General features: G+C 36.6%; 3 protein-coding genes and 1 long non-coding RNA gene across 6 annotated transcripts in view; 3 read left to right on the plus strand and 1 right to left on the minus strand.

Moving 5' to 3' along the window:
• Positions 1-8,931, minus strand: part of LOC148692573 (DNA mismatch repair protein MLH1-like) — a 37,329-nt gene extending 28,398 nt beyond the window's left edge. The window contains exon 1 of the mRNA XM_088681861.1: positions 8,798-8,931. Within this exon, the coding sequence (XP_088537987.1) occupies positions 8,798-8,843 (46 nt within the window). The 5' untranslated portion in view covers positions 8,844-8,931. The remainder of the gene's footprint in view (positions 1-8,797) is intronic.
• LOC137745351 (receptor-like protein EIX2) overlaps positions 1-13,370 on the plus strand; it is a 48,436-nt gene that overhangs the window by 20,536 nt on the left and 14,530 nt on the right. The window lies entirely within an intron of this gene.
• On the plus strand, positions 3,076-5,756 carry LOC148692576 (receptor-like protein EIX2). Its single transcript, XM_088681856.1, has 2 exons — positions 3,076-4,848; positions 5,035-5,756. The coding sequence occupies exons 1-2, from the start codon at positions 3,216-3,218 to the stop codon at positions 5,589-5,591; spliced, it is 2,190 nt and encodes a 729-aa protein (XP_088537982.1). The 5' UTR covers positions 3,076-3,215; the 3' UTR covers positions 5,592-5,756.
• LOC148692577 (uncharacterized) lies at positions 5,899-10,356 on the plus strand. Of its 3 annotated transcripts, XR_015954313.1 has the most exons (6): positions 5,899-6,191; positions 6,278-6,339; positions 8,033-8,125; positions 8,783-8,949; positions 9,034-9,294; positions 10,201-10,356. It is a non-coding gene; the product is annotated as an uncharacterized LOC148692577 (long non-coding RNA). The 3 variants fall into 3 exon arrangements; XR_015954314.1 differs by lacking the exons at positions 5,899-6,191; positions 6,278-6,339; positions 10,201-10,356 and adding an exon at positions 6,667-7,372 and having other exon boundaries at positions 9,034-9,452; XR_015954312.1 differs by lacking the exons at positions 5,899-6,191; positions 6,278-6,339; positions 8,033-8,125; positions 10,201-10,356 and having other exon boundaries at positions 8,804-8,939; positions 9,034-9,452.

Here is a 13,370-nt window from a genome sequence, read left to right on the forward strand (position 1 = left end):
AGAAAATGGATCCAAATTTATGACTTTTACTTCTTCCGATTTCTTTAGAGCTATGATTTTACCCATATGTGATTTGTAAAGTGGAAGATTGGATATCATATGTCTGAGTATTTAGGGTTTTGTACCATGCAAACTTGAGCTTATTGATCCAAATGGTTAGAACAGTGTACTCAAACAATTTCATATCCTCTTGGGCTAAGGAGAGTATATTACTTGCCAATGAGAAATATACTTCATATAATAGCTATGTGATGATGTGTGGCATGCTTTAATTAGGGATATTTTTGTGTAGTAAGAAAGCCATAGAGAGAGTGTCACATTTTTGTTTTTTTTGGATTTGGTTAGTGTAGTGAATACGCAATGAAAGCCGAGGACAAACAAATGACACATGTAGTTGGGAATTTGTGAGTTACATGCAAAGCACATGGAAAGTAAGCTTTTGTAATGTGTCTAATGGCATAGTCAAAGAGTTGTCCACCTAATGTCTACTCTACAACGATCGTAGAGTAGATCTGTTTGTGTTGAGCATAACTAAGATCAATTTAACATGAAATGAAGATAAATTGGGTTTTTTTTCAACTGTTTTTTTTTTTTTTTTTTTGGATTTTTGTTTTTGAATTTTTGGGTTATGTATTTTACAAAGGCCATGAACTCTGATGGAAGTAATTCCTTTTTTTTTTAAAAACTAATTTCCAGAATTTTTGTAAATCTGGGGTTCTGTGCACAACAAAATATGGAATTTCAACAACAAATTTTAAACTTTTTGATATGGCCAAAAACAGATTCTTCTTCTTTCTCAAAACCCTCAAATTTGTCATATGGTCAGGTTTTATTTGGTCACTTGTTTATGTTTGCGACAAGAATATAAGTCCAAGGATGCCTTGTTGAAAGTATCTGTGTCCCATTTGTTTCATCTTCTGCTGGTTAAACCAGAAATATAGTCGTTGAATCGGTTGCGAGCAATTAGTAGATGATTAATTTTCTTTTTGTCGTAAATTATGTAACTTCCAAGAGCTTGAAGGGCTCTCAGATCAGATGAGGAAGGATGTTTCACAAGTTCGTAAGAAGATCGATGCGATTAACAAAGAGTTAAAGCCACTAGGACATACCTGCCAGAAGAAGGTAACGCAACTGAGGTTTTACCCTATTCTGATGTTAAAGCTTACTGCTATGCATATGCAATTATGGCTCAATTCGTGCGTATTTGTGATGAATTTTGGGTTTTTAACCTGTCACAGGAAAAGGAGTACCGAGATGCACTTGAGTTTTTCAATGAAAAGAACAGAGAAAAAGTGCAGCTTATCACAAAGCTAATGGAGGTTAGTTTGTTAAACAATTGTTTACTTGGCATAGCTAGGGTTGCAATTTCATGGATGGGTGGAACCCGAACCAGTCTGGCCAGTCCGGAGTTAGAGTGAGCATGGTTGAGCCTGCTTTGACAAATTACCAATCCTACAAAATTTGGGCTTACCGCCGGTTAGGAGTTCAACCTGTCCAAACTCTCAACCGATGCTGGTTATCTCTCATTTTATTTAGTAAAAGTGTAGAAAGTGTTTATATAATTCAACGTTTTGAGATTGTTTTGTTACAGTGAAAGTGTAATTGAAAGTGAGAAGACGAGGATGAAGAAGCTGAGAGCAAGAACATGGATTTGTTACAGTGAAGAAGTTGTAGCCTATGTGGGTAACTGATGATCTGATTAGGTTTGTGTGATGATGTGTATAAGGTGACGTTTTTCAATGTTTACATATATGGGTGGTGGTGATTGGCTTTTGGTGTAATTTCTAAGTTGGTTTGTTTCATTAATTAGTGTTTGGTAAAAACATTTGGCTGATTTAGGCAGGAAAAGACCCTTTAAGTTTAAACAGGTTTGTAACTAAAAGCATGTGGCCTTGCATTTTCCTTCTGATTTTTCCATGTATCCAATGATGTTTATGTAATAATGTAAAGTTTTATGAGGGATTTTGGGACAAATGGAGTGTATTTTGTTCATTTTTTCTTCAGTACTGCACACTATATACGGAATGATTACATTTTCTACCCTTTCGTGGATTCTTCACCTAACACCAAAAAGTAATGAGTGCTATTATGTCCACAATGTCGTCTAATTTTTCACCCACTTTTTAATGAAAGTTTTAGTGACAAGTTTATTCTATTGCAAGACTACATGGAAGGACATAAGAAAAATATAAAGAAAGTGTTTTTGTTTGGGAACTGAAGTGGATTTAAGGAACAATTCTTGGTATAGATGCAAATAGTGGGAAAAAGGGAACATGAAGACCCTTAATTCAACAACCCATCACAATCAAGTACTAACTGTGTCGACAAGGGACCTGCAAACTTGTAAAAGGGGTTGTGAACGCCCACCACTCATTTCAGTTACCCTTTTTTCTTTTCTCCATCCGACGACTTTCGTTTTCAGCTCTCCTACCTACATCGATAATCTTTTCCTATAAATTGGATATCGTACTAATTTTAGTAGCTAAACATCTCACCAACAAAGCAAAAAAAAATTGTGTGTAATAATGGATAGCCATTGTCACCTCAGTATTGCTCACTATTTGCTTCTTTTGCTTTTGGTCTCTTCCTGCATGCAGAGTACTACTAAACTCTGTTTCTGTTTGGCTGGTGATGAAATTTCAAGCAGTGTGAAGACAAATTCATGCATTGAGGAAGAAAGACAAGCGCTTCTCGTCTTTAAACAACATCTTGTTGATCATTCTGGTAGGCTTTCGTCTTGGGTGGGTCATGATTGCTGCCAATGGGAAGGTATTTCATGCAACAACAGCACTGGTCAGGTCGTGAAGATGGACCTCCGGAATCCATATGACTTTTCTGACGAGGATGAAGAGTGGAGAAATGCTTCTTTGGGAGGTAAGATAAATGCTTCTCTGTTGAGCTTGAAACATTTAAATTACCTGGACTTGAGCCAGAATTGGTTTGATAGAAATCAAATTCCTAAGTTTTTCGGGGAGCTTAAAAGTTTGCAATATCTCAATCTCTCTGATGTGCCATTTAGGGGAGAGATTCCCTCTTCTCTTGGTAACTTGTCAAGCCTAAATTTTCTTGATCTCGGGGGGTGGATTGATCTGAATGTGTATGACTTATCTTCCAAAAATTTGAATTGGCTTTCTCACCTCTCTTCCCTGAAATACATTAATCTCAATGGCGTTGATCTTAGCAGCACAGGAGTCAGTTGGGCATATGATATTAACATGCTTCCTTCATTGTTAGAGTTACATTTATCTTTGTGCCAAATTGAAAGCATTCCACTCTCACTGCAGAGCATTAACTTCCTTCCACTTTCACTACAGAGGATTAACTTCACATCACTGTTGGTCCTTGATATGTCGTCTAATGGCATTAAAAGTTCTTCATTTCCCGGTTGGTTTTTTAATCTTACCAACCTTGTAACACTTGATCTATCCGGGAATGATTTCGGGGATTCTTTTCCGAGTGAATTTTCAAACTTCAAATCTCTGGAAAATCTTTATTTATCTGAAACAGGCTTAAAAGGTCAAATTCCTAAAGTTATTGGAAATTTGTGCAAGCTAAAAGTCTTGAGTCTTTCAAGGAACAAATTTGATGGGGGGATTGAAGAGTTCTGTAGGAGTCTCTCAAATTGTCCAAGTAATACATTAGAGTCACTAGATTTGTCTTATTGCCAGCTTGAAAGCCAATTGCCGGTCTTTTTAGGAATGTTTAAAAGTTTGCAGAATCTCAACCTTGGAGGAAACAATTTGTGGGGCTCAATTCCAGATTCCATCGGAAACTTGTCGTCCTTGAAAACACTAGACCTCAGTTCTAATAAGATGAACGGCTCAATTCCAGAAAGTATTGGACAGCTCTGTGAGCTAGTTTCCCTACTTCTGTTTGATAATTCATGGGAAGGCATTCTAACGGAAGCCCATTTCATAAATCTTATCAGATTAGAAGATTTTGAAGTAGGAAATAGAAACCGACCCATGTCCCTCATTCTCGACGGGGCTTATGACAGGGTTCCTCCTTTCAAGCTCCACAGAATATGGATCATAAATTGTCAGATAAAACTTGGCTTTTGGGTATGGCTTCAAACTCAAACTGAACTGTCTGTTGTTATCCTTATGGGTAATGGAATCTTGGATTCCATACCTGAGGAATGGTTGCTGAAGATATCTGCCCAACTCACCTATCTATGCTTGTCTTACAACCACTTTCGTGGAAAATTTCCATCCCATTTGAAATTTCCAAATTTAACGTATATTGATTTGAGTCATAATCAGTTGGAGGGCCTTCTACCACTTTGGTGTTTCCCTAATGTCGATTCCCTTTATCTAGAAGGTAATTTATTTTCTGGGCCAATCCCCTCAAATATTGACCAAATGATGCCCAAGTTGGAAGAATTGTTACTTGATGAGAATCATTTGAATGGCACTATTCCTCCCTCTATTTGTAAGATGCAGAAGTTAATGCACCTGTCTCTAAGGAGCAATCAGTTTTCGGGAGAACTCCTTCATGCATGGAATATGGAGAGCATTATGATGTTTTTAGATGTTGGTCAAAACAATCTGTCTGGTAAGATTCCCACTTCATTGGGGGTACTACGTTCCCTGGAAATTTTAAAGCTCAACGACAACAATTTTGACGGTGAAATTCCTGATGCCTTGCAAAATTGTTCAAGTTTGAGGAGTATTGATCTTGGAGACAACAAGTTATCTGGGAAAATACCTCCATGGATAGGAGGGTCAAACGTATCTGAGTTGTTTAGGCTACGATTACGGTCCAACTATTTTAGTGGATGTATTTCCCAGCAACTGTGCAATCTTCAAGGCCTTCACATCCTCGACCTTAGTCACAACAGCCTTTCAGGTACTATTCCCATGTGTTTGGATAATTTAAAATCTCTGGTCAATGATACTTATGGTAGATACTCTTATGTTAAGTATTATGAAGGGTATGAGCAAGCCACACTGATACTAAAAGGGGAAGAACTTGTGTACAACACAACTCTATATCTTGTAAAGAGCATTGATCTTTCATCAAATAATTTAAAAGGTGAAATCCCTGAAGAAATAAGCAGCCTCATTATGTTGGGCACCTTGAATTTGTCCATGAATCAATTAATTGGAAAGATCCCTTCCAAGGTCGGAAACTTGCGTTGGCTTGAAACTCTTGATCTCTCACACAACCACCTTTCGGGACAAATTCCTCAAAGCTTGTCATCTTTAACCTCTTTGTCCCACCTGGACTTGTCTTACAACAACTTGTCTGGAAGAATTCCTACTGGAAACCAGCTTCAAACGCTCAATTTTTCGTCCATTTATGTGGGCAATCAATGGCTATGCGGCGTTCCTCTCTCAACTAAGTGCCCTGAAGATAACACTTTTACTGCTAAGGATGCAAATGATGAGAATGAAGATGGAAAGGATAAGTTGTGGCTCTATGTCAGCGTGGTACTTGGGTTTATCGTAGGCTTTTGGGGCGTTTGCGGCACGTTGATCTTAAAGACATCGTGGAGGTATGCCTATTTTCAATTCTTCGATGACATCAAAGATAAGGTAGCACTAGCAATTGCATTAAAAGTGGCTCGTTTAAAAATATTTTTATTCTGAAGTGTGATTGCCCTAATATATAATGTGATGTTTTTCCCCTTCTACTTTGTGTTTTGGTACTTGCAACATATGTATTAAATAAAAGAATCCTTCAGTAAGTGTTCCCACAAACAATTATGTAACGGTTATCCATTTAATACAAGAATTCTATCTAGTTTGTACTTATCAATCGCATAATACAATCTACCTATGTAATGTTGCAATTTAACAAAATAACATTACGAACTAGATAAGCACATGTGTGTATTCTTCTCTTTTACACTTGAATGTCGTCCAACTCGGCGAGTGGTAGTCCACCTCTACCGCCTTCTCGATGCTGCCAAAACCATACAAAAATGGGAGGAAGAATTGGTGGTTCGATATCGTCGAGGGTTTTCTGGGATTCCTGTTCCTTGCAGAGAGAGAGGTGGGAGAATTCGATGGCGTCTTCTGGGTTCCTGTCCCTTGCCGAGAGAGATGGGAGAGGTATTTGGCGTCTGTTGCGGAGAGAGATTAGGGGTTTTGCACAGAGGGTGGGTGGGCGATTCAATTGAGGGGCTAGGGCTAGAGGGATGGGGGCTCCATCTCTATTCTCGCTTGCTGAAACTTTCCGCTCTTCAGGTAATCTCTCAGTTGAAAGCTTCTAATTATTTTTTTTCATTTGGGTATTTTTTTCTTTGGATTTATGTATTTTTTTCCCTTTACAGTTCTGGACGACGGTTCTGAACCTCTGGCGATTCCGACTGTGAGAGAGGTCAATAACAACAAGGTAACGGAATTGAATGTTTTGTGTTTGTTATAGAGGCATATTTGCAACAGTATATCAGAGAATATTTCTAGATAGTCTGTCCAAATAGCTTAGAATGTGTTTCATGATGCGTATGGCTGAAGCGGTTTTGGCTACGTTTTGGATTGCTCATTAATAGAATGCATTTGTACTGATGAGGCATTGGGGTAAAGTGCCTGTGTTCTGTGTTTTGTTGTTATTTTTTCATCCTTTTAAATTTTCCGCTCTTCAGGTAATCTCTCGGTTGAAAGCGTCTAATTAATTTTTTTCATTTGGGTATTTTTTTTTAAATGGATTTATGTATTTTTTCCCCATTGAATTCGAAATGAAATCAGAAAAACGGATTTAGTAAACAAATTGATGAAATTTTTATTTGCCTGCCCTGTTTTTGATTTGTTTGGTTTGGCTTTTAGAGAATAAAGTAGCTTGCTGCTTCCCTTGATTTTCCAGTGACATATGATGATTTATATAAGCTTTTTCTTTGCTCTCTTTTTTCGCATCTTTCTAATTGTTTATGTGCAAATGGGGTTGAACGTATTAATGAGTGGTTGTGTTGTTTGCAGCGAGCTCCGTTCAACTTAATTTCAGTTCTTAAAGACAATTTTTTCAAGATTTCTGGGTTTCTTTTTGCTTCTTCTCTGTTAAATTACTCATCTGGAAGTTAATTTTGTTGAAAGACCAAGTATTGTTCTTTAATTAAGATTTCTGGGTTCTTTTTGTTGCTTCTTTTCTGTTAAATTACTCATCTGGATGTTAATTTAGTTAAAAAACTAAGTACTGTTCTTCAATGAATCTTACAAGAAAGCATATGAGAACGTGGCACACTAGTGTTCGATGAAATGTGTCTGAGAATCTATCAATATGATATATTATAATTCTGACTCTCCTCTTCAGCTCCGGCCGCAGGTGCATGAAGGCGACGTGGTCCTGGTCGACGGTGTCTTCCTTCACAGTTCCGGACGACAGTTCTGAACCTCTGGCGACTCCGACTGTGAGAGAGGTCAATAACAACAAGGTAACGGAATTGAATGTTTTGTGTTTGTTATAGAGGCATGTTTGCAACAGTATATCAGAGAATATTTCTAGATGGTCTGTCCAAATAGCTTAGAATGTGTTTCATGATGCGTATGGCTGAAGCGGTTTTGGCTACTTTTTGGATTGCTCATTAATAGAATGCATTTGTACTCATGAGGCATTGGGGTCAAGTGCCTGTGTTCTGTGTTTTGTTGTTATTTTTTCATCCTTTTAAATTTTGTTATGGATAAGTGATCACATTTATGAGTGTCAACCATTTATCCTCATTCATGTTCAAATGTAATATAATATCGATTTTGTAAGAATTTTTTTGTCAATAATTTATGAATTTTTGTCAGTGAAACAATTTTCTAGCAGCATTTGGTCGGACGCTAATAATTTTTGTACTGCTGGATTATTTGTTTGTCTTTGCTAACAGAGTAAATCTGGGGTTCTGTACACAATAAAATATGGAATTTAGCCGAGAAATTTCAACAACAAAGTTTAAACTTTTTGATATGGCAAAAAACAGATTCTCTTGTTTCTCAAAACCCTCAAATTTGTCAGATGGTCAGGTTAGGTTTTATTTGATCACTTGTTTATGTTTGCAACAAGAATATAAGTCAGTATGATATATTATCATTCTGAATCTCCTCTTCAGCTCCGGCCACAGTTGTGTGAAGGTGACATGGTCCTGGTCGACGGTTCGGAAGCTCTGGCGGTTCTGACTGAGAAAGAGGTCAATAACAACAAGGTAATGAAATTCAATGTTTTGTGTTTGATATAGAGGCATATTTGCAACTTTGTATCAGATAATATTTCTGGATAGTCTGTCCAGATAGCTTAGAATGTTTCTGCTCTTCTGCTTGGTGGGTTTTGTTTGTTTTTGGCGTTTTAAAGGCTCATGAATTTTCTAAATAATCTCACACAACCCTAAACACTAGAAAGTAGAAACACATACCTCTCTCTTTGTTTGGGTGAACGTTCACATCAACATGTTCAGGTGGTAACATAATTGACATGTATATGAAGGGTTTTGATGCTTTTGGCAATGTTGCAGCATAAACAACTTCTAGAGCTCTCTTCAGATCACTGCAATCTACCGATCTATCTGTGGTTTGAAAGAAAAACGAATAAGAAAACATATCAATGATGTAATTCTGACATCAGTATGTTAAAGATAATTTCATCCCATTACACCAAAACATAGAAAGTAATTCATCACATTTATTGGGAAAATTTTAAAGTTAAACTGCTCTAATTGTTACCCTGAACCCACAAAATTATAATTATTTCAAAACTAAATCATAAATTACAAGTATAACACAATAATTATCACTAAGATTAAAATGAAAAGGCCATTTCTTTCTATGAACAAATCATATAATTTTCTGGGAATTTCATCAAACAGGTAATGGGCACGCACCTATGGCCATGCAACTGGCCTTTGGTAATGGTGGTGACGGTGACATGAGCTACGTATGTCATGCTGGCAAGTGCTTCTCCTCTGAACCCCATGGACTTTATCGACTGCAAGTCCTCAAACGCCGAGAGTTGCCGCTCACACGGTATCGGCAGGTCCTCATACTGCAATGAATCGTAAATTCGTAAATACATTTAGAAATAATTCAAAATTTAATAAAATGGAATAAATGAGTGCAGAAGGGACTGACGCGTATGCCTTGGCCGTCGTCGGAGACTTGGATGAGTTTGAGGCCGCCTTCCTTGACGACGACGTTGATGGAGGAGGAGCGGGCGTCGAGGCTGTTCTCGACGAGCTCTTTGACGGCGGAGACAGGGCGTTGGATGACCTCGCCGGCAGCGATTCGGTTGACCACAGACTCTTCTAGGAGGTGAATTTTGGGAGGCTCCGACTTGCTCTTCTTCTTCTGCTTCAATTTCCATTTCCGTTGCACTGCACTCGTTTGGAAGCGCCAAATTTTCCCGGCACCGTCAAAATGAAGAAGAAACTAGTTATTTATTATTATTTTTTTTAATTTTTTTTTGGGTCAATAGAGTAGAGTAAAATTAGGTTAAGAATTGCGTTGCCATTTAATATTATGGTGAATAGTATTTTTCTTTATTTACAAGTATGATATTTTATATTCGATTATTACCAATGATAAATTTAAACTAGGTTATTATGGCTAGACCAATGTGAGACTTCATTATTCTACTTGTTTGTTCAAAAATGAAAGAATCACATTACGAAAATATACATAACCGTACTAACAGTGAAAGAGGTATATTTGAGATATAAAAATTATATTTACATTTCATAAGTTTTTGGTAATAAAGGCTTAAAGTTTTTAATAGCATCTATGGTAGACAAAAAGAACACTAAAAAATGTCGACAAGAGGCAAGAGTTTGGTCAAGATAACCTACAAAACACGATAAACTCGAATTACTCTATTCATTAGCCACAAAATTTCATCTTAGAATAAACACGATAAAGTTCACAACTTTAAATTATGTGTAAAAATTCGTCAAAAGTATGCACTAATTCACCAAGAGTGTAGTTGTTGTTCGTACCTACAATTATAAGATATCTAAATGCGAATTTTCTCAATTATAGGTTAAATAAATGATTTGAAGCTCGCCTACATGGTAAATAAATAAATAAATGAGTAATTCTCCTTTTATTGTTCTAAAATTTTTAAAAATTTGATCATTTTTCATACAAGTTTAATTTTTTTGGCACTTTTGTACTTCCGTTTGTTTGTTTTGTCAAATGCTTTGTTAATTAATAAAGTGGCATGGCTTTAGTTAACGATGCTGTCATGTCATCAATTAACAAAAATATTAATGATCAGGTTAACAAAAGTTAGGTTTTTACCTAAAACTTGTAACCTCGCAAAGGAATTTCATTACATCCCACACTAAATGAGATTCTGTTGATGTACGAGTTAAATTATGGACGTGGCCTGTGAGATTTTATCTTCAAAGGCACCGGTTCGAGTACTAGTAAAACCACCTTCTTCTTTTTGCAAGTAATAGTGGATTACTCACACTACTACAAAATTAGCTTAATGTGTTGGAGAGTGGTGGCGGTTTATACGATATAGTGCTGAATAAAAGGTAAAGAAAAGGTTTTTTTTTTTTTTTTTTTTTTTTTTTGGGGGGGGGGGTGTTGTTGATCTAGAGTTTGCTTGTGTACGGATTGGTGAGGGAAGAGAAATAAGGTTGAGAGGGAGTTTGTGTTCAGAGAAAATGAGTTGTATGTGGAGTCTGAGATTGATGAAATTACGAGTTTCTCAAGTGCTCCAAGGGCATGTCAATGGATGGGAGTAGGATTTTCTCCCCTTCTATCACTACAAAATAAAGTGTCATTAGCGAAGGTCAAATGCCGTCGAAAAAAGCATTTTTCCGTCACAAATACTTATTGCCACAAATAGTAGGTCATACTCACTTGGATTGCCAATCGCCTCTCTATTGTCTCTTCCAATCCCTTTCATCAAGTATGATATATGAATTTCCACGGCTAGCCATAAGGATTCCACCAAACACTAATTGGTGTGCCAAGACTTCCACGGCTAGCCATCTCATTCATGCATTCACTATATCTGCTCCTACACGGCTTCATTAAAATTTGGAAAAGTCCATAGGAAATCTCGTGTATTCCTTATTAGTGAAAAACAAATAAGAAAGCAACGAGTGTAACAATGACTATTTTAGACTGTTAACAACAATTTCACCGTTTAGAAAATTTGTAAATAATGACACAATAGTCATATCTAAGTAGTGACTACCAGTCTACCAGCATGTGTGGTGTAGGCGATGGACTTGCAAACTTGTTCAACCCGACATAGCTAAATCCGTTTTCGTAATTTCCCATAAGAAAAGAACAGTAAATAAGATGATAAGTTGTGAATTGTGATGGAACATGAAGACCCTTAATTCAAACTCTCTGCTGCATATGGATTTCTACAACCTGTCACAACCAGGTACCAGCTGTGTCGACAAAGGACTTGCAAACTTGAAAAAGGGGTTGTGAACATCCGCCACTCATTTTGTTTTCCAATAAATCGGGTTTTTAACATAGGGAATTTAGGCCACTTAGTACTACAGTCTATTGATATTCCTTTTCACTTGTAAGTGAGAGGTCTTAGGTTCAATTCTCTTCCAAGGTGAGTTTGAACCACATTATTACTATCCCATTGTGAGGCTAAGCCCACCCCCTTCCTTTAGTGTAGATAATATCAATTGTTAATAAATAAATAAATAAAAAGGACATAGGGAATTTGGAATTTAAAGGAAAACAAGAAACAAGACTAAATTCAAAACAGGAAATAAAGCAAATCCTAATTGAAAGATGCAAACCTAAATCCATAAGAGCAAGGAAGGCTAAATATATTCCCACAATTTCCGCTAAATCAGACAATGAGCAACCTAATTTAGTATCAAATTTGTCATTCACAAGATTCGAACCTAAAACTTCTCACTTACAAATGAAGAGGAATACAACCAGACCGTAGTACTTCAGTGGTAAAAGAAACAGTACTTAACGGCTATATATATATATCTCACAATTAGCAAAACCTTTTCACATCTCTCTCCCTCTCGTGCGTACCATAGTCAATACCGACAACGGTTACACAGTATATGTTATACATACTATTTGGATATGTTCTAGTTTGTTTCAGTAATTTTTCCTTGATGAAGAGTCTTTCGTTTGCTTTCTATTATGTTACTAGTTGCATGGAAGAGTGCATTTTGCTCGCTATCCTTCAATGGTCATGACCATTATCATTTACCACTTATATTAATTGCGATTGAATTAGTTTAAGTTTTGAGATTTAAGTAGTAAATAAATCTGATCACATTCATCAACAATAATTCATGTGGCGGTAAATGCACATAAAAATACACTTTAAGTAGAAAAACTAGGGTTAGAAGAAAACCATTTTATTGAATCTCGTGCAATCATTTAAATCAGTGGCAAAGCTAGCATGGGGTCATTGGTTACCATTGACCCTAATAACTTAAAATACTTCATGTAAATTTGTTTGTGTATTGTATATGACCCTTATAAACAATTAATGCAAACTAAATTACAATCTCCTTCTTCTGCTTGTTCTATCACATTTGTCTTCATTTTCTCTTTTCTTGTGCAATCTATTGTGCGCACCATGTGCTCGATGAAATACCTTAGTTAAAAAAGCCTTGGCAACCTTCAGTATTACTCCACAGTATCATGCACCCACCCTCTAAAAGCTACAAACAATAGTAGTTGTTGACACATGTTGACATAAACCTTCAACATATGTTGACATGAATTGGCAAATACCTACTAGGTGCTCGATGAAATAGCTCAATGAAGCTTTTTTTAGTTGATACTATGACCCTATTATTTAAAAATCCTAACTTCGCCACTGATTGCAACACAATGCAATTGTCAAAAATTCTATACTTTATCAATGTATCGGATAACTGATTACAACATATGGATTTTCCACCAAAGACTAATCGGTGCGCAAAGACTTCCACTGATTACAGCATATGGATTTTCCACCAAAGACTAATCGGTGTGCAAAGACTTCCACAAGTAGCCAGCCATCTCATTCATGCATTCATAATATATGCTCCTACACAACTTGCAAACTTTTAAATATCCAATTAGTGACTACCAGTCTACCAGCATGTGTGGCGTAAAATATAAGAACATATTTATATCGGTTTTCGTAAGTAAGTTGATAAGTTGTGAATTGTGATGGAACATGAAGACCCTTAATTCAAAGTTTTCCCTGCATATGGATTTCCCCAACCCATCACAACCAGCTGTGTCGATAAGGGACCTGAAGACTTGTGATGGAACATGAAGACCCTTAATTTTTTTCATTTGGGTGATTTTTTTCAAGTTGTGAATTGTGATGGAACATGAAGACCTGAAGACTTGCAAACTTGTAAATATCCAAGTTGTGAATTGTGATGGAACCTAAAGACTTGCAAAAATTTTTTGCATTGTACGCATACATAATGAAATTTATGTTATAATTTT

This window comes from Pyrus communis, chromosome 12 (assembly GCF_041283825.1).
Source record: "Pyrus communis isolate YQ-2024b chromosome 12, ASM4128382v1, whole genome shotgun sequence".
Lineage (NCBI taxonomy): Eukaryota > Viridiplantae > Streptophyta > Magnoliopsida > Rosales > Rosaceae > Pyrus > Pyrus communis.

Excerpts from the sequence above, each read along its gene's own strand:
- LOC148692576 (XM_088681856.1), top strand. The coding sequence starts at position 3,216 with ATGCTTCCTTCATTGTTAGAGTTACATTTATCTTTGTGCCAAATTGAA. Across the intron at positions 4,849-5,034 it reads TAGTCACAACAGCCTTTCAG|GTGAAATCCCTGAAGAAATA; the intron begins GTACTATTCCCA and ends ATAATTTAAAAG.